This window comes from Falco biarmicus, chromosome 3 (genome assembly GCF_023638135.1).
Source record: "Falco biarmicus isolate bFalBia1 chromosome 3, bFalBia1.pri, whole genome shotgun sequence".
Lineage (NCBI taxonomy): Eukaryota > Metazoa > Chordata > Aves > Falconiformes > Falconidae > Falco > Falco biarmicus.
This window is the reverse complement of record NC_079290.1, coordinates 115,694,486-115,715,160: the sequence shown is the minus strand read 5'-3', so window position 1 is coordinate 115,715,160 and position 20,675 is coordinate 115,694,486. Positions and strand designations below refer to the sequence as shown.

The 20,675-nt window shown below is 48.9% G+C and overlaps 1 protein-coding gene across 1 annotated transcript in view; it reads left to right on the top strand.

Moving 5' to 3' along the window:
• The first annotated feature begins 6,686 nt into the window (after positions 1–6,686).
• MAN1C1 (mannosidase alpha class 1C member 1) overlaps positions 6,687–20,675 on the top strand; it is a 68,825-nt gene continuing 54,836 nt past the window's right edge. Inside the window, exons 1-2 of the mRNA XM_056330989.1 lie at positions 6,687–7,029; positions 7,785–8,787. Of these exons, the coding sequence (XP_056186964.1) occupies positions 8,221–8,787 (567 nt within the window). The 5' untranslated portion in view covers positions 6,687–7,029; positions 7,785–8,220. The remainder of the gene's footprint in view (positions 7,030–7,784; positions 8,788–20,675) is intronic.

Sequence of the window (20,675 nt, the reverse complement as noted above, 5' to 3'; positions counted from 1 at the left end):
AGCTGAAAACTGCTGAAATCCCTAACCCCATGGCATAATTATTAACAGAAGTGACAATTCGGGCAGCGGGTCCGAGGTAAACCATTGCTCGTGGGGCTGACGTAAACAGCGAGAGCTCTGAGGCAGGTAATGAAAATGTGTGACTGTGTTTCGTCTTTGCCCAAAACACCGAGCAGAATGAAAAGAATTTTTTTTTTTTTCCTTTCTTCTGGTCTGTGGACAATGAATAGGATGAACAGAAAGGCTTTTCCTCCCATGCTCCCACATGATGATTAATCTTCCCAGCATTTGAAGATGTTGGTCATTATTTCCTGGCCTTGAAATCCACTCTCTAAAAAGCAGCAGCAGGATATATTTATATGATGAAAGAAGATTTTTTGTGAAATATGCATTTGTTTCAATGTTCTTGGAGCGAACCTAGCCCAATGCTTCATGGAGAGCAGAGATTATCACATCTGGGGGGAAGCAGAGACTGCTGCAGACATATGAGAATGTCTCTGGATTTGAGACTTGACAAGGGACTACACAGATGATTGTCAAATAAATGAAAATTAACCCTTGGGGAGATTATTTTCCTTTAACCAGACTTCAGTGACTACCAAGAAGCCTGGCAGTTTCTAAAGGCATCATTCTGGTTGGCTTCTTCTGTGGCTGGAAAATTCCTCTGTTTTGTCAAATAGGGTCCCCTGGCACATTTTTGAGCTGCACTTGGTCCCCACCAAGATAAGATGAGACTGTCACCTCCTGGTGTCTTTCCAAGTAGTTTGATGACTGCAGACTTGTTAGGAAACTGAATAGCCAAATTTTACCTGGAAAGGAGGGGAGATCTTCCTGCTCCAAACAACTCCAGGTAAAAAAAAATACTATAGACTGTCGAGGGAAATTCATTCCCCAGGATGCCATTGGGGCCACCGCATCTTATACAAACTGCTTTTTGGGTTGACTCCAGATACTTTTTTTCATCCAAATCAAATGTTTAATTTTGGTTTAAAATTGTTGGGTGTTCTTAATGCTTCTGTTTGTTGAAAGCCATTTTTGTTTCCCTTTTCTTACACAAAACTACTCACCAGTTCATAACCAATTTGTCTGCAGTCCTGGTTAGCCTGAACTGCATTTTCTGACAAGTCAACTCTTTTTCTGAAAATTATTCTTAGACATTTTCCACTTGGGACCTTATTTCCAAAGCCATCTAAATTAAGATGTTGCTTCACATTCACAACAGCAAATTCATTACATTCTTGTGGCCCTTATCTTACTTAAGTAGGGGAAAATGGAATACAGTCATGACAATGATGCAGATTTTAATGAAGAAGAAAAGCCTGTGCAGCCTGTGATATTAGTCACCTGGTGTTACAAGAAAGTAACGAACTAGAACTGTTTCTGCTTTTTCCTCTGTGTACCTTATGCTGTGTTTCTACTTTTGCACTATTTTTCATCTTGGTTTATATTTTCCCTAGCACAGAAGAGGTAAGATCATTGAGATGTAAGCCTCTACCATAATTAAGCAAGATTTCTCCTCTTGTGAAAGCTCATTCCTACCCAGTTCTGGTTTAAGGGACATAGAACAGATTGTTATCTCAGATGTGAATGGCTTTTCCCCTTTTTCTTAGAATACATAAGTCTGGCTTATGTGGTGGTGGGTTTTACATTGTGCAAATGTCTCTCTCCTGCTAGCAGAGAGCTGGCATTTGGATTCTCAGCAAGGCTCCTCTGCATCCCTGAATGGGAGTCTTAATTCAGATAATTAATATCTCGTATGTATGAACGTGGAGTTAAAAGCAGTCAAACCTGCAGATCAGTGCGTGGTGGTGTGTCTCAGTTCAGAGGTTTGGGGTCTAGCTATGTTGTTTTCTGTGGTGTGAATTTGGCTGTAGCTGCTACAAGCATTTCAGTGGCTTCACAGGCAGGATGAGAGTAGCTGCCTTCTCTACATCAGCCGTTCATTCTTGACTGGTAAAGAGACAAGGAGACTTAGTAGCCACTTGCTTTACAGGTTTAACACATGAAAATTATCACATGAAAATTGGATGCTTGCAGAGCACATACCAAATGAAATCAGGGCAAAATCCATGACTGGTTTATCTGTTCTTGTAATTTATAGCCTGAAAACCTCCTCCTTGGCTGCACAAGATGGTCAATATATGCTGATAAATTTGGAAGAGTAGGAGGGCTGCTCTAAAGATCCATGCCTTAAACATGTCCTGTTCGCACAGGAGCGGTGCTCCAGCCCTCTGAGCACCTTTGTGGCCTCCTCCAGACTTGCTCCAACGGGGCTGTGTCCTTATGCCCCAGAGCTGAGGGGCTGAATCACCTCCCTTGACCTGCCAGCCATGCTGCTTTTGATGCAGCCCAGGGTACAGCTGACTTTCTGGGCTACAAGCACACATTGCTGGGCCACATGGAGCTTCTCATCAACCATCACCCCCAAGTCCTTCTCCTCGGAGCTGTTGGGCAGAGAATAGATTGAAAACCTGTATTTGTACTTGGGATTGCCCCAGCCCACATGCAGGGCCTTGTTGAACTGCAGAATACCTCCTACTAAAACAATCCCGGTGATCCATCAGCAATCATGCTTTTCACTCTTTGCTCCTTAAGTAACACAAGGCAACAGCACACTCTGCTAGGTTAAAAGCAAGCTACTATATACACTGTGAAACTGCAATCTACTTTCACATAGCAGATAACAAAGTTCCTAATTATCTAGGCTTCTCAGGAGCCTCATGTCCTCTGCTTGTATTTCTAAGCCTTAAAATAATCAATATCAGACAGATTTCTTCTGTCCTGAGTCATTACAGGCCATCAGGGATTGTTTCACTCGTTCTCACCTCGTGTAGATGAGCCCTGCTTTGAGAAAGTTTAGGGTTGTTGTTTGCATAATGTATCAGCCGGTTTAAACATATGGATCTCCCCTTATCTGATCACAACCAGATAAAACGAGGGTAGCTGCAGTGGGCCTGACAGCCTACATGCATCTAAGCCTTTAAACAGAAATGAGACCTCGCTGCTTGCAGGTGAGGAAAAGCAGCCTTGGGGCTGTACCGAGAGGAAAGATGCTGCAGAAGAAGCTTTGTCCTCCCCAAAATGCTCCCTGCTGGGCCACACGTGAGGAAGAGGCCAGGGTGGGAACAGCCAGCAGCCATCTCACACAGCATGAGCCCTCCCTTCCTGGCGGGGAACTCAGCAGCTCATAAGATCAGGCTTCAGAAAGCCGAGCAACAAATTAGGCTCCACGCGGTAAAGTGTCAGAAATCTTTTAACTATGCGCTGAAAGATGGCACCTTGTTCTGTCAGCTGCTCTGCTTGTTCTTTTAGAGGTAAAGGATTCCTTCGTTTTTAAAGCTGGCATTTTCACCAGGTTTTGTTGTCACTATCTATACTTTGTAGTAGCTATCAACAAAGTTTAGGCATCTGGTTTACAGGCTGAGGCTGCCCTGTTTTAAGGATGCATTTAAATGTGCTGTCCCTTTGCACTTCAGTGAAGCAAGGCGATTGGATTGGTTTTCTTTTCTGGTCTTTTCTTTTTCTCTTTTGCAAAACTATGTTAACCCTGCAACCATCTGCCAGTAATACAGAGACTTTCCTCCATCTGCCTGCTCTGTCCTCTCATTGCTGTGATGCCTAAAAATCACAGGTTTGAGTGGTTCTGGGAGTTGGAGAGGGCTTTCTGGCTAAGAACTGGAGTGTGCTCCAGCACAGGGGGAGACATCCCGGCCACTCCGGCAGCCAGAATGGGAACATCTTCTACAGCGAGAGGGGAAAAAAACCCAAGCCTGCTTTAAAAGATAGGCCAGAGGCTTGAGTGTAATTATCTTGCCAAACTCTTTTGCCTTGAGTATTATCTATCACTCAGTAGTTTTATTCCTCACAGAAAGGTAGATATTAAATTCTATTTTTCTTATAGCCATAAAAAAAGTAATTTTCTCAAAATTATTTCTTGCAGTCCTGCTAAAAACAAGAATGATAATGCAGCAGGACCCCCATCTTTCCAGTAATTACACTGCCTCCTAACTCCTTCAACACCAATTTCTCAATTTATTTGCCTTATGTCTGGAACTGCAGTCACAAGCAGAGACTGAGCGCTCTGTCCTATTATTACACAAGCTAAATTGTTTTAAAAATGTAATTAAACATTTACCTTGAAGACAATGCTTTGTCTTCTTTAAGAAGCATATCTTAATTTAACCTAATTTAGAAAATCTTTAATTTCTAAGCATTTACCTTCAAGACAATGTTATGCTAAATACAAAGCAAAACAAAAAGATTTCTTAATTTAACCTAATTAAAAGATAAGCCTTCAACTTTTCTATCACTGCTGTATGAAATGAAAAGCTAGGCATAGCCTTTTGGTCTGTTCAGAACTGTCTATTTTATTATCCCTCTGGTTTGTTCTCAGCTGTTGATTTTATTATCCCTCTTGATGCCCCCAAATCCTCTTAAGAAAGCAGAGCTATCTAAACTTTTTGGTCCTGCAGCCATGCATAATAAGATCAAGGGACCACCACCTCAGTAGCGTAGCTTTTTGGTTTGGTGGGGTTTTGTTTGTTTATTTGTTTGGGTTATTTTTTATAAGGCTGAGACAAAATGCAGCCTGCTGTTGGAGGTGTCCCCAGGGAAGAGGAGATCTGAGGAGGGTGAAGGATTGTTTCCATTCAGTCTGAGGCCAAGGCAGGATGCTAGGTGTTGGAAGAAGGGATGATGGAAGCCCAGGGAGCAATGGTCTCTCGCTGGTGCTGATCCCTGAGGGACCATTGATAAATGCATGAGGAAGGGCAGCAGTAAAAGCCTTCCCCACTGCACTGGTGCTCAAAATAACGTAACCAGCAGCTGGCTTTTGGGTTTTCCCCCCCTTCTCCCAAGCTGCCCTGCGAAGACGTGTGAAGAAGCAAAACCAAATCATTTTTTGCCAGCAGCTCCCCTGGGCTCCAATGAGCCTGTGGAGCATCTGCCATGCTCAGCGAGGCTCCTGCACGACCTGCCAAAAGCGAGCAGCCAAATCTACTCCCCTCTCCCTCATGGTGCAGCTACAGGGCAAGGAAAGGGAGAGCAGCTGGGCAGAGCACTCCTCAAGCAGCTGCTCCGGAGAAAACCCTGCGCGGTGGCTGAGAGTGGTGCCTGCGTCTCCCTCTTGCTCACACTGAACTGGTCGTGCCTGCAAACCACAGGGGACGGTTCAAAGGACACATTTCAAAATGAAATAATCAAGATGCAAATTTACCTCCGAGGGCAATTGCGTTCAAGGTCTATCGAGCATCCAGCAAAAAGCACAAGGAAGGCTGGCTTTTTTGGTTTTGTTTCGACTAGGTGAAAACCTGCGGTGGTTGTGGAGGGGTAAGGCAGGAGGCTCACCGGCCTTGGGCACAGCTGGGTCAATGGCAGCTCCTGAATCCTGCTCCCAGAGCCGCTCTGCCGCCTGCTTTATATCACTTAAAGCACTTTTCACAGGAAAATGCCAACACAACCGATTCTCAGCTGCACAGTTCAGAATGCGGGGCCCTGCAATGTGCTCCCACTAGGCCCAGCGATCAGCTCAGGTATTCCTTTCCTGCGGCGTTAGTTATTTATGAAGGAGCGCACCAAGCGCAGGAAGACACAAACAGCAGATGATTTCTTTCCTCACAGCTCCAGCTCCTTTCCAGCCTACAAAATGTTCTCTTTTAGCTCTTCCAAGTTTAGTCACATCAGGGCTTTGGGTGGCTGCAGTTTACCCTTTCCTGTCAGCCTCCTGCTGCAGCAGCTGCTCTATCTCATGCTCGCAGCACCCAAAAATCGCCTCTGGTGGCCTCCTCCACCCTCCTGCTCTGCTCCTGGATGACTTCAGCATCTGCTCTTGGGTGGTGCCCCTTTTTTCTCTCCTCTCCTTTGTTGTTAATTCTGCAGAAGACTTAGGGGGTTTTTTTGGTAACGTTTATGAGCAGGAACACTTTGGTTCACCATCTTCACCTCCAGTATAGCACTATGTCACAGCAGTACACTGAAGGTTGAGGTGTGTGGTGATGACTTAAATATTTGGGATTCAGATTTGCTTCATGGCAGTCGACTGTGGGCTCGTAAAACCCAGAAAGGACAGTTCTGTGTGCAGAGCAGCGGTTCCTAAGCTGCCTGAGGGCCCTGCTTCCCTCGTTGTGCCAGGTGGTGCCCGCCAGGCCCTTGAGGTCACACCAGTGGCAGGGGACAAAGTCCTTCCTGAGGGCTTTGAGCCTCCAGCACCGCCAGACCTGGGGTGGGGGACCGCGGGGGGCAATCCCTCCCTCACGACGCCTGAGGGGAAGCGCAGAACGACGCCCGCCGAGCCCGCTCTGCGCCCTCAGCCCCTTTTTAAAGTATCAGGGCCCCCCTCCGCCAATCGCAGCGGCGATGGGGCACACCTCGCAGCCAATGGAAGGCTGGCTGGAGGAAAGGGGCGGAGCGAGGCGCTCCCCCAACTCGAGCCGGGCGACCGTGGTAAACAAGCGGGCGTATCTCCTGGCTTTCCTGGCGTTTGGAACAGCCAACGGGAGAGGGCAGGCTCTGCCAGATAGCCAATAGCGAGCGGGGGTGGAGCGTGGCGGGGGGGGCGAGCGTCACGGCGGGCAGGCCCCTGTCTTCTGATTGGCTCGCGGTGCCCCCGCCTCCCCTCCGGGTGACCGTTGGCAGGCGGAGGGGCGGGGCGGGGGCGGGGCGGGGGGCGGTGCTGCCGGCGCTGTCGCAGTGAGCGGCGGCGGTGGCGGGCGGTGCGGGCGAGCTGTGTGTGCGGGCATCGCCGGCGGGTCCCCTTCGGCGGGGAGGAAGGCGGGGCGGGAAGGAGGTGAAAAGCAGAGGTCTCTAAGCAGCTTGATGCGGTTAGGTGCTTCCCTCTTGGATGCTCGGATGGGCAGGAGGGAGGAGGTGCCCCTCGGAGAGCCCGGCAGGCAGCCAGCTTCTTCCTCTTAATTTCCCGGGCGCTTGTGAGCGCTGACAGCAGCGAGGGGTTCTCGCTTTTGGGATGCGCGGGCAGGACTGAGAAGATTTTGCTCACTGTAGGACCCAGAGTGGCTTGGATGTGTCCGAGGGGTGAGTAAACAGGGCTGGGAGTAGGCAGGCGTCTGCCCAGGGGGTTTGACGGCCTGTTTGGGGGCAGCGCCGTGCCTGCCCGTAGGAGCAGGGGTGATGTGGGGCTGGGACGTAGGTCTTCAAGACGTGTCCTGCTTTTTGAAAGTGGTCCTGCTTGCTTTCGTGGTCTGAAAGTCGAGCTCTGTCTCTGCCAGTATACGTAGGGAGGGGATTGGGTGTGTGTGTGGGGTGAATACCTCTTAACAGAGAGGCACAGATTTGGGAGAAAGGGGGAATTTACAGGGATTTGTTTAGTAAAACCAAAATCCGTAGATTTTTTTCCTCAAGAAACTTCGCCCGAGCCGAGCTTTCCGCATCGCTTGTTTGCAGCCCCATCGTCTCCAGCCCTGTGCGGGCGAGGGCAGCTCCTGGCAGCCTGGTGAAGAGAGGAGCAGCCTCGTCCCTGGCTGGCTGCTCCCTGTCCCCGGTCACCCGGGGTTCTCCTCGCTACCCCTCAGGGCGCGGTTCGCCCCTTGGCCCCGGGGCTGCCCCGCCGGGAGTGCCCGGAGCTGTAGGGGCTGGTGCAGAGCTGGTAGCTGCTCGCAGACTAGAGAGTTGATAGCAGGTCCGGAGAGAGGGAACACCTGGTGTGGCTGGAGAGTGGGGGAACGGCTGAGGCGGCGGCAGACCCGCTGGGACAAAGGCTTATAACGCGGGCTGCACCCTTCCTGGTGTTGAATGAACACGGTCTTATCTTACCCCCCCCCCCCCCGCAGAAATGCTGCAGCATGAACCCACCGCCTAGAGAGAAGGGACCGCACCTCCTCAGCGCCGCAGCCTGAGCCAGCCCGACACAGCCGTCCGGCGGGGAGCCTGCTCGGGGGACTGACGCCGGGAGCAGCCCAGCCCTGCCGCTCCGCCGCCCGGCCCCGGCGGGATGCGCTCGCCGCCGCCTTCATGCCGGAGGGGGGGACTGTGAGCCGCCGCTCCGAGCCCTGCAAACCTCTCGGGCAAGAACCTCGGGCAACGGCGCGGCCCCGCGGCGCAGCCCGGTCCGGAGCCATCCACGTGTCACCCGCCGGCGGCCCCCGGTGAAGGCGCCCGCTCCAGCCGGCGGTGCGGGGGGGCACCCCTGAGCCTTTCGCCGCAGAAGCCAGCGGCGCGCCCCGGGGTGGCGGCGGATCCCGCCCGGCGGCCGCGATCCAGTGCCCCATGGTGCTGCTGCGGAAGCTGCCGGGCATGCCGGGCTGGCCGGCGGCGCTGGGGCTGCGGCTGCCGCAGAAGTTCCTGTTCCTGCTTTTCCTCTCGGGCCTGCTCACGCTGTGCTTCGGGGCCCTCTTCCTTCTGCCCGATTCCTCCCGCTTCAAGCGCCTCTTCCTACCCCGCCGGGCCACCGCCTCCGCCTCCTCTTCTTCCTCCGCCTCCTCCGCCGCCGCCTCCTCCTCCTCCACCCGCGACACCGACCTGCCCCGCAGCCCCCCCGCCGCCGCCGAGCCCCGCCACGCCAGCCCCGCCGCCCCCCGCCGCCTCCGGGAGAAGCTCCGCACCGCCGCCCGCATGGCCGGCCCGCCGGCCCACACCGCGCCGGGCTCCCGACAGCAGGTGCAGGGCGGCGAGCGGCGAGCCGAGCCCGCCACCGGGGCGCCCCCCGCCCGGGAGACGCGAGCTCCGTTCCGCTTCGACTACGAGCGGTTCCGCCGGAGCCTCCGCCACCCGGTGCGGGGCAGGCGGGCCGGCGAGGACCCCGAGACCCGCGCCCGCAGGATGAAGATTAAAGAGGTGAGGAGTCTCCGCGCTGCCCTCCGTCAGCCCTCGCGGCCCCCCTCAGTCGGCCCTCACCTGCCCTCGGGGCCATGGCCTCCCCTCGGTCACACCTTATGGCCGTGTCCCCCCTTGGTCAGCCCTCGCCTCCCCTCAGTTGGCCCTCACGGCTGTGTCCCCCCTCGGTCGGCCCTCACCTGCCCTCACGGCCATGTTCCCCCTCAGTCCCCCCTCAGTCAGCCCTCATGGCCGTGTCCCCCCCTCAGTTGGCCCTCGCCTGCCCTCGCGGCCATGTCCCCCCCTCAGTCCTCCCCTCAGCCACCCGTCAGGGCTGTGTGTGTCGTCCCCCCGTCCCCCCCCGTCAGTCAGCCCTCACGGCTGTGTCACCCCCTTGGTCAGCCCCTTGCCTCCCCTCAGGGCCATGTGTCCCCCCCCAGTCATCCCTCACCCATGTGTCCCCCTTGGTCAGTCCCCATGGCTACGTCCCCCACCTCGGTCAGCCCTCCTCCCCCCCCCCCAGGGCCGTGTGTCGTGTCCCCCCCCCAGGGCCATGTGAACCCCGTCGTCCCCCCTGCCCCACCCCGGGCCATGTGACCCCCATCCCCCCCCCCCCCCCCCCCCCCAGGGCCATGTGTGTCCCGTCCCTGTCCCCGCCCAGGGCTGTGTCCCCCCTCCATCAGCCCTTGCCACCCCTCATGGCCCCATCTCCTTGCCCCTGCTGTCCTCACACCCCGCTCACTTCCCCAGCCTTGTCCCCATTTCCCAAGGGTCCCTCGGGCCCCTTCCTCTCTCCCTCCTTTTTCCCGGGAAGGCGACGGGACTTGGGGGGTGTCTCTCTAGGTAGGGGGGTCCTGCGGCATGGCCCTGCGCCAGCACCGTGCCCGCGGGCACACCTGCCTGTCGGCGTCGGCACTTAGGGCAGCCTGACAGGGTGTGACTGGAAATTAAAGAACTGAAATTAGGCAAAGGGATATTTCAGCTTGGTTATTAGGGGAAAAAAAAACCCAAACTTGCTTGGCGGGAGGCAGCTGCGGTTGTGCAAGAGGCTCCCTCCCTGGGGTATCAGCATAAACCTGGCTGCTTTACACAAAAGCTGGGAGATGGCGAAACTTGGCGCTGCTCAGTGGGGACAGAGGGATGGGATGTGCCCTCGAAGAAGTCCGGGAGGAGGCACGAGGCCAGCTGTCTGGGTAAACCCTGTTGTCACTTACTCCAGGTGGAGCTGGCTTGTGACTTGCTGCCCACTATCAGCGACCTGAAGGCTGCCCTCGCTTAGACCCCCGCTGAGCCTGGGTAACCTCACCGGTGGGGTTACAGGGGTGTAACGGAGGGGGGAATTTGGCCTGGTGCCTACTGTTTGTGTGTAAAAGCCTGGCAGCCTCGAAAACGTTGCAGAGCAATCTGTGACCTAGTTAACCAAGAGCTGTACATTTTGTGTAGTACTCAATTGTGTTTGTTGTATCTTTTGCTATGATGGATAACCGACTTGGAGTGAATTTTGGTCTAGTAAGAGGTGCCAATAAGTAAAATGCACAGATTTAATTAAGCAGAGTATAAATTTCCTGGGTTTGTTCTCTCACAGAGGTGCAGGCATTCTGCAAAGATGCTGCCCCGGGTTGAGCAGAGAAGAAAGTCAGAGTAACACACCAGGGGCTTTCATCCACTGTGTTTTAAAAGCATTTTTTTAAAGCTCCCCTCCTGGTACCTCTGTCAGTTGTTAAAACAAAGGCTGCACCTCTGGTGAAATTCCAGCTTCTCTGCCAGGCACCCAGACACAACACACCCAGGGGTGCTGGGTTTCTTTATGATCCCAGGCATGACTGAGCCGTCCTATCGTTCTGCATCTCAGCTGCAGGGTATTTGGAATATTCCAGTACCTGGCCCTCTTGTGTGCTTGGGAGTTGTGGAGCGTGTGCTTGAATATGCCGTGGACCCTGGCTTCCAAGGTATGCTAGGGTAGCACGACATTCCCGTGAATAACCCAGCTTCCACTCTGTACAAACAAATCAAATTGGAAATCAAATTTATGAAAGCCAGTGGAATTCAGTCCTTTATTTGTAGTTAATTATTTTTTGAATGTAGGATTATTTCAAGTTGTATGGATTCAGCCCCATCTGTTTATAACAGCCATAATCAGTGCCGGGTAGCAGAGTTAGATTTTTCAAGGATGAGAATCCATAAATACTAGTTTTATGCTGACAGCTAATTACTCTTCAAACAGAGCCCTTATTCCTTAAAAGTGCCTGCACTTCTATTTATTCAGAAAGAGACAGAGAAGCAAATACGGTGCTGAGATATGAGATTGAATGTGCAAAACAAGGGATGGTGGTGCAGCTTGTGGAAGAGATAAGGTGTGTCCTTTTTTTTGCAAATCAAAAAGACATGAAGAAAACAAATCAAGAGAGGTTAGAAGACAAATGCTATATAAAAAGAAACAGATGGGTAAAAAAAAAATTGCTAAGGAGAAATAAGTCATGATACAGCATTTGGGTTAGCAAATATTCTTCATGTGATATGAAAGATGCTGGCAGGGGCAGGTAGTAGGTTTGCTGATCATTTTAAGGTGTTGTGTGCCGTAGCAGGAAGTAGCTTTTCTCTCCCTCTTCCAGAGCTTTAAGCCCTGTAATTTGCTAAAATGTGTTCCATACTGTACTGGTACAGTTTTGGGTTGGGTTTTTTTCCCTTAGGCCATTCTTTACAGGTCAGCACCTATATACCAGGGAGGATGGATATGGATGGGATCTGTTGGTATTTTTCTCATCTGTCTGCCATAGCCTGGATGAAAGCCAGGAGAAAGTACTGGTGCATGATCAAAGACTGGGGCTGATGCCCCACCTAGAGACTTGGAACTTCCTATTTTCTTGTAGGACCCTTCAGTGTGAGCAGGAGTCCAAGCAGACATCCATGCTTTCCCACCCAGCCTCTCAGCTGCTTCATGCTTCAGCCGAAGAAGAGGGTGTGCCATTAGTTTCCTGGCAGCTAAGTGTGGAAAGTGTCAACTAATGGAGTCTTGCTAGATTTTTTCTGCTTAAAAGATACTGTTGTCCAGAGCATGAAACCCACTGCTGTGGTATCTCCTACTTCACTGCTGTTTGGGAAAGCTCTGAGCAGCGCCAGGGCCACCAGAGCTGTTTGCAGATTAAGGAGTCTGGCCGGGGATATACCTGCCTCACTTGCTCTGTGCTCGAATACTGTGTTTCCTGGTAGTGCAGAAAGGAAAAGATGTGGATGAGCAAGTTGAAATGGCACGTAGAAATCTGTTGAAAGAAGTAAGTGCTGCAGTGAGCTGAGCTGACGTGTGCATGCAGGTATTCTGCTTTGCACTGGGGTAACTTAGCAGAGTAGCAGATTTCTTTGATTTACCTTTCTAAAGGCAAGTCCAAAGTCAATAAGCAGTTGTTTTCCTGAGAAGGAAAAAAGAGAGCACCTGTATTGCACAGACTTGCTTACTGCAAAAGGTCATTGGTCACCTGGAGAATTGCCTAGGATATACTGCTGTGTGTTACCGTGGGCAGCCGACTACTGTGGGCACTCTGACCTTTTGAAGAAAACGGCAGTAAAACCAAGTTAACTATCTCCCCATGCTGCAGGTTGGGAAATTTAAAAGGGCTTGGGATTATTCATCTCTTAAACTGACCTCTGAAAAACATATTAGTTCTGTAATTGATCAGTCATGCATGGCTTCAGGGAATAGCTAATTTTTTACTTGTGCCAAATACTAATCACTGATGTTCAAAAAAAAAAGGAAGAAAAAAAAAAAGTGGTTGTATTTGAAAAAGTGACTGCAGAAATGCCACAGTGGGATTCCGTATTTATTTGCTCTCAACAATTTCCAGATCAAATTGGCTCAGTGAAAAGTCAAAATGATTTCCCCTCCAACTGCTGCTACTGCAAACTCAGCCTCAGATCTGGGAAAATCAGACCGTGTGGTTTCTGCCTTTTGCATCATAACCAGTAATAAAGATTTTGCTGTTGGAGCTGAGCTGACAGTTTTGCTGATGATGGATGAAGCAAAACAGACTGCTTCTTGCTGTACTGTTGCTGTGTTGGCTTCATGGGTCTCATAGGTAGGCAAGCAGTGGGGAGAGAGAACAGCATTTCTCTTGAAGTATTTTTATACCAACCCTACTGTTGCCATCCAGTGCTTAAGGACAACCACGGTAACCAGGTAGACCAGAAAGTGTCTATCAGTGAAATTTAGGTAGCTAGCTTACCTCCAGTCATGAGATGTGAGAAAAATGTGAACAGTGAAAGAGATTTACTGATTTTTCTTTTCCTCTTTGGCTAAAAAGGCAAGTTTCTTTCCCTGATGCCTGAGAATACCTAGTGCTTTAACGTGACAGTGTCCTTTGTCCCTTTCAAATAAGGGAATATGTCAAATTCAGGCAGGCTTTTAGTCCTCTGCTGGGATTGTACCCTTGGGTTTGACACATGCATTCATTTCCTCAGGATTAGTAATACTGAAGCCTATTTGTTTCACAGTGCAGTTCTCTTCATCCTTGCTTTTCTTCCTGTCTCCACCTTCATTTGCCTTACCTTGCTGTCTGCTGTCCTCTTTTAACACAGCTCTAAAGATGTATTTGCTTTCAAAAATCTGACCCCAGGGGGGGAAGGCCATCAGAGTCCATGTACGCGATTATCCTGCATCACTCTGCAGATTAGCAGGCTCCTATTAAGGTAGATCAGTCTTTTAAACACAAATATCTTGACAGGTTGTCACTAAAAGATAATTAGCAAGAAACAGGAATGTTATCAGGAGCTCAGCTTTTGCGGAAAGTTACTTGGCATTGGTTGCCGAGTTCCCTTTGTGTGGTTTTGACAGCCCTGAGCAGTGATCCCTTCCGCAATGAAGAAGCGGGTGGTGTTGGGGCAGAGCTGGGGGGTGCAGCTTGTTCTCCTCCTGAATTCCTGCCACAGCCCTGACCCTGCGTGGGAGCAGTGTAATCTGGGCAGATGCTCGTCCTGTCTCACACACCGTGGTGGAGGCAAGCCGTGGGTCTTCTCAGGGGAGGATGTGTAAGCACTGGGAACCGGGTTGTGATCACCACTTTATTGAAAGCAGGGCTCAAAACAGTTCTCGGTTTGAGTTACAATTGGCCTGTTGCTACGATGCTGTGAATCACATTATTGGTCGTCCCTGAGCCATCTCATTTCTGCAACCAGCAGTAAAAAGATTTCAGACATCTTCCCTTTCCCTACACTGTGCAACTTCTATACTTCCATTTGGAGAAAATGCCTTTTCTTTCTGTAATCTGGGGATGAACAGTACTACAAGCAAATAATGTAATCTGTCAGTGGCTTCGGTACGTGAGTAGCACCACACACAGTTCTGGATGGAAGTGCACCTCCCCATGCACATCTTTCTCACTGAGACCGTGGAGAGCGTCTGATCCTTTGTGCTGGTCAAATGTAAATCCAGTGCATTCCAACAGACTCATGGACACTGGGGGTAAAGAAAACTGTTCTCAGTAAAATACTTGTTATAACAGAATAGAGTGATGACCTCAAACCAGTCAGGTATACTGCGATCAGATCCTAGTTCTTTCTCTGGGGTAGAAATACCTTTGCAATGAGAGAATTTCTCCGCAGCTTGAAGCACAGGCTGGCTCCAGGCTTGCTGTAATTTTCCTTTGCTCTATGCTCCTTCTCATGCATTTATTTACTGAACCTGTGAAAAAGGGTACTATACTGTAAATCCCACAAATGGTGCATACAGTGTGTTTTTTGCTTCACTAGCCTCCGGTGGATTCATGCAAACAAAATTTAGACCTAACCTGTCTCAGCCTCTTTTGGTTGTAGGGTATACAGTTAATTGACTACAAATGTGTTTGTTCTGTTGGCATAATACACAAGGATAGAAAATACTCGCATGCTGTGATCTGTGCTACAGTGCTACTTGCCTTAGAGATGCCAGTGATACCTTAGTGCACACTATTACTGATATTTCTCCAGCTGAGGGCACTTTGGAATTTGAGAGTACTGTGCAATTTGAAGACATTTGTTCTTATCTACAAAATCTAGCAGCGAGAGCACTCTTTCCACAACAACTAAATTTGGTGTGAGGCTAGTTTATAAACAGCTACTTACAAGACAGTGCACTGTTCACACAACAGCAAAATTGCTGGAGTGCGGACCTCTCCAGGCAGATTACAGATAATGACTGAAGGCAAGTGCTGGACATGGTGAAATGAGTTTCCAGGACACACACAGGCATGTCGTGCAGAAGGACCTACATCTTGCTGAATTACTTCAGTAAATACACATAAGCTCTTGGAAAGTTCTCGGATCTGAAGATGAGGGTTTGGGGCAGCAGGGCTGGTGTCTGGTTGCGGCCGTCGGTGACGTCCTGCTGTAACCGTGTTTGCGTACCCTTGGGGAGCAGGACTGAAGGTGGCTGTGGCCCAGGCAGGGGTTGTGCAGCTGGGGGGCTGCGAGGTGGCCTGCTGTGCCTCACTGCGTGGTAACGGTGGTGGGCCAGGCTCCCCTCACCCCCCGTTCTGCCATCAGTCTGGGGACTGTGTATAGACAGTTGTGCAAATATTTACTAAAAAGCACTCACCTTTGTTAAGATTTCTTCATTCCAGCCAAAATATTTATAGACTCCTGATTAACTTTTAAATCAACAATTAAATCTGCCCCTTAGTGAGAGAAAGACTTTTATGTTTGGTGTTCTTCCCTTTGGATCTGTATGCAAAGCTTTACCGGATGGTGTTAATCAATCATGTTTGTTTTCTATTAGTCTATTATTGTTGTTTCAATTGTTTATCATTTTGTTTTGATGTTTTTGAATATGTTTTCTGGTATTTAAAACAATTCAGATTTTAGATAGGAGACTGAGGGGGGGAAAGAGAATGTATCTTAGATCAGTCTGTCATTTAGTTCTGAATATAAAATTGACGTGAAGCTGTCAAAAGGAGAAAGCAGGAAAGAGTATTCACTTTGTTGGTGAGAAGAAGAAATCTTGTGCTTGGAGCATTCTAATTTTTAAACTTAGGGAAAAGACTAAATTTACACTCCCCCCCAAAAAAAGTACTTTTCACTGAATGCTGTGAATGGATTTGGCGTGAGGAGCGGACACACTCCCACAATTGCTGTCTTTACTGCATATCCCCTTGGTGCTTCAGTTCATCATATGACACAGTATTTTGGAAGGGCTCCAGAGAAGCTGTCATGGGCAGTGGTGTCAGTGATCCGTGCATAATGCGAGTGTATTGTGCATGATGGACCCAAACCGTTGTAGGAAAGAGAGCACAGTGGGAACACTGAAGGACTGGATAATAAACATCCTCTGTTTATGGGACAGGGATGTTACTCATTTGTACTCTTACTAAAGGGGGCAGAGCATCTACTGTTAATTAGAACAGGACACTGGGTCCTGGGTTCTGTTCCCGATGGCAGATTAATCTGTATGGATCCAGTATGTACCTCTCTAAAACGGGCACAATTTTTTTAATTCCTAATCCAGCAAGGTAATATGCAGCAAAACTGTTTCCTCTCAGGCACTTCAGTGTTCCCTGGGAGGACGCTGGAGCAGAAGTAATGGCTAAAGGTTGCACTAAACTGAAGTGACTTTAGTGCTTCCTTTTTAGCATCTACTTATCTTGACAGCAAAGATGCAGAGTCCCTCATGTGTGTATCTGCTGCGTACTAGAATCAAGGGAGAGATCTCGACGGTGCTTGAAAAAGGAAAGTGTGCTCTTAAGGCTTACTTCTTCCCATAGCAGAAAGGTAACGGGACCTGATTTTCTAGGAACAGGAGTCCTGTGAGCTGGAACCCCCATGCGTCCTTAGACAGCCCTCGAGCAGTTTGTACTTTCTCCATCCTTGTGTTTGTAGTTCCTTGGGTGTCACCCACCCTGCCCCGTGGTGTCTGTTGCTCTTTCCAGTGTTCCCTCTCGGCTGCGTGGGCCAGAGGCAGCGATCCAGCTCTGGGTGCTTGGTACACATAGCTGTCTGCTGCCCAGCGGGCTGTGGCTCGACAGAGCGGGAGCTTGTGCTGCTCCTCTGCCTTTAGTGGAGCACTCCGTGGGTCTCTCCACCAGTCTGCTGGCAATTTGCACTGAACTGTAATTTCTCTGTGGCCTTTCCCCTCTGTTAAAGCCGATTGAGGTTCTCCAGCTCAGAAGTTACCGGGGAGGATGGGCAGATGACAGCAGAGCAGAAAACAGTTCTTGGGCTTATTTGAGCTAATTGTTCTGATGGTTGTGATTGAGCAAGAGCCAGGAATTTACTAGTTTCTAATCTGGCCTCCAACACTTCCATTGCATGGCCATGGAGCTGATGTAATATTTCTCTCTCTCCTAGTTTATTAGTGGGTAGAACGATATCCTAAGAGTAAGGCTGCAAAGAATAATAAATGCAAGAGTCTTAGAAATTCTGCAGCATCTCATCGTGCCAACAGCACTTGCACAGGGTGATGATATACAGTGAAGCTGTATGTTCAGTATATCCTAGAGAATGTCTCTACTCTAAGAGCTGGTATTTGCTTCAGAGGAAGTCGGTGACAGAACTCCCACTGATTTACAGAGCAAGATGGCTCTGAAGACTGTCTGCACTGAGAATTGGAGCCATGTTAGTAACATCTGAGCACACTGTGTTTAAAACAGGGTTCTTGCTCTAATTGTGTTAACATGATTTCCCTGGGCAGTAAAGAAAGTGCATAACCATGTACTTTGCAAAGTAACAAAAGATAATTATAATGCAATCACATTTTATCCATCCTCAAACTCTCCTGCTGTCTGGGTTAGCCAGCAATAAAATATTTCCAGTAGAAATGGGATGTTTCTGGCTCTTCCATCTGAGCCTCCATTTTTTTCTGGAGTTACCTAGGAAGGACGCACATTTATGTTGGCAATTCAGCATTGTGCTAGATGAGCCCAGAAAAATCCTTGGCTCGTTTCTGGTGCTGTTTTGGCTTTCTTGAAAGTCTTCCGCCAGTACTGAGACCATGTTAGGATTCCTCAGTCCTGAAACACCATAGTTGTATTTGATTGTCTTACCTATCAGACCTGTGTTGTGCATGTTAGTGAGCCCTAACAACAAACAGAACATTGTTGCTGCTGGGTGCAGATCTGCCCGCTCTCATCAGTGGATGAACAGTACAATAATTTCCAAAGATTGTTTTTTTGAAAGGCAGCTCCTTTGCTGCTGTAGGATAAAGCTGAAGACAGCTGTCTTCTCTTCTGCTTCTTTCATTTCTGGATTTCAAAGACTTAATTAAAGTTAGTGTTGAATATTAGGGTGAAAATGGGTAAGTGGAACAGAGCTGACGTTTGTTCCTTAGGTCTGGAAAGGAAGCACAGCCAGAGCAGTACTGTTGGAGCCACTCCTACGTTGACAGGGACATGAAGTCTGTGACCTAGGAGGTGCCTTCTGTCTCTAATTTTGATGAATCTTTATGATTCTTTTCTTTAGTTTATTACCCAGATCCCCTAACTTGCCATTTCTTGCTTTATTCGTTCAGCAGTTCATTAATCATTGTCGTGTGATGACTGTCTAGTGCAGTGCTGGAATGATGCCAGGGCCAAGCCCTGGTCCCTCTCATGATGGGAGGTCAGGCTAAATGAAAGCGAGTCCCCGTCATCCTGCCAGCTGAATTCTAACATTGTTCTAACAACCACTCTACCAACTTCATTTTTATTAAAGATACAGTATTTGCCACCTGATTTGTATGATTTATTGTTGACTGTGGGACTCTTGGAAGAGTTTATCAGCCTCTGGCTAATAAATTTGCTGCTGTGGTCCAAGAATTTCTTGTAACACTTTTGTAAGGTGACAACTCTGACATGAAGCTCTAGGGAGGCTGTGAGCAAGTTTCTTGTGTCTGTTATTAGCTATTACCTTTGATAAATTATTGGATTAATCTGTCCTGACTTCTTAATGCTTGAGAATTGCTGTGTTCCTCTCTTCAGAAGTTCAAATCACAAGTAACTCTTGAAAGGGAAGAGGAGGGAGAGGACAGCAATGCTCCCATCTGTCCCTCTGAGCAAAGACTACAAAGACAGATGGGGAGCAGGTGAACCAGCAAGAAATCATTAAACTAAACTCATCCTCCCAGATCTCTCCTGTTAAGCCATCCAAGTGTGAGATAAAGCACAAGGTGTACTGGCAGTTCTCAGCTTCCCTCTTTTCTCCTGTTCCAGCATTTGGACTGAGACAAAGACAGCTTCCAAACAGATGTTTATTCTGTTCCCTAAGTCCGTTCTCACAGTGCAAAACAGGAGCGATGCAGGGTAACACTTGGCCTGTATTTACATTTTTTTTCTTTCTTTCCTTCCTTCAGTCATCCCATCTGCTTATGACTGCTTTTTGGGCCCTTGAGCCATCCATGTGTCAAAAGCAATTCACAGTTTGCTGGTGCTGGGAAGAAAGAGGCAGATCAGATGTGTGGTCCTGAAATGGAACAAGTTAGACGTGTGTATTGAGTCACTGAGGGAACCTGTGACTGTGCTAAGTTTTTCTTCCAAAGAAAAGGACTCCTTTTGTATCGTACATATTCAGAGCTGTGATTCCTTTTTCCAGGTTTAAGGGCCTAACAGAGCCCTGTTCGATCTGTTTAGGTTGTCATTAGCCAAGGTTGTACCTCAAGCCATGGTATGAAGCGTTCAAGTCTATCCACCTGGCTCCCCAGACTGACTTAGCAGCTCCAAGTCACTCATGTTCCAGAGGATTTTGCGGTGTCCTGAGAAATCTCTTCTTCCCAGGAGAGGAGGATCTGGCTGATTGTAAGGGTGGTCTTCACTTTTTATGTCTGAAAATGCTTTGGAGGTGTTTCTTTGGTTGAACTAGAGTTCTTCAGCTGTCCAGCTTGGGCTGCTGGATTCAGAACTTTACAGAACCCCAGCCTTCTGGTACATCGTAATTTCCATGATGGTGCTTCATGGTGACTGTCAGGATTTCTGCTCTGGGCAAGGGAGGTTTTATTTACTTGTCGCAGGATGGTGCTGTGGCAGATTTACAGACAGAGGCTCTGGTCCCTGTTTAGTCGTTCACTTCCATACCCACAGAGTATTCCTGCCATGGTCCCACATCCAAGGCTGAGGAGTACAAAGCCTCATATCTTCTCTGTTTTGTTTCTTTTCATAATTGATCTGTTTGATGTCTGTCCCACAGGCTATCAAACAGGTAGGCCTAATATGTTCTAGAGACTTTTTTTCTTTTCATTACTTTCTTTGAAAAAGAAAAGAAAAACGTCCCCACGCTTTTTTTTTTTTTTTTTTTTGCCTTGCAGTCAACCCATTTTTGGTTAGTTATCACTACAGCTTCTTTTAGAGCATCCCCCTGGGCTCTGGCTCTCCAGAAATGAGAATCCTGTGCAGATGGTATCTTCAGGGAAAGAGAAAATGACTTACCTTGTCATAATGCAGGTCTGGAAAAACAATCTTGCTTAGTGTTTGTGTTTCCATCCCCCTTCCCTTTTACCAGGAGAATACTATGGCGAGGAGCTGATGGATTCTGGCCTGGGTGTTTGATTGTTGTACATCACTCACCTGGAATGTTGGTCACTTTTAAGGAGAATTTGTAGTCTGTGTGTAGTTAGGGATTTGTGAAGACTGTGCGGTACATGCTTGAAGGGATGTAGTTGAAATGGAAGAGCCCTCAAGGCAGCCTATAGGTGTGTCACAGTGCCCAAAATCTTAAGAGCTAGGGGAATTTCCTGCATGATTTATGCTGCAGGCACAAAGCTCAGGAGGGGGACTCTGAGGTGACATTTGAAGAAGCACAATTACTAGGCAAGTAATTTTTTTCCGCTTTCTTTCCTCAAAGCATGCTGGGATGAAATAGTAGTCACTAAGAAAAGCCATTACCAGATTGTCCAACCTAGACTTAAAAGGACTTGAAAAATCCAAATAATAGTGTCACACAAAGTGTATTGCTTGCTCTCTGGGTCCGCCTGCCGTCCTTTG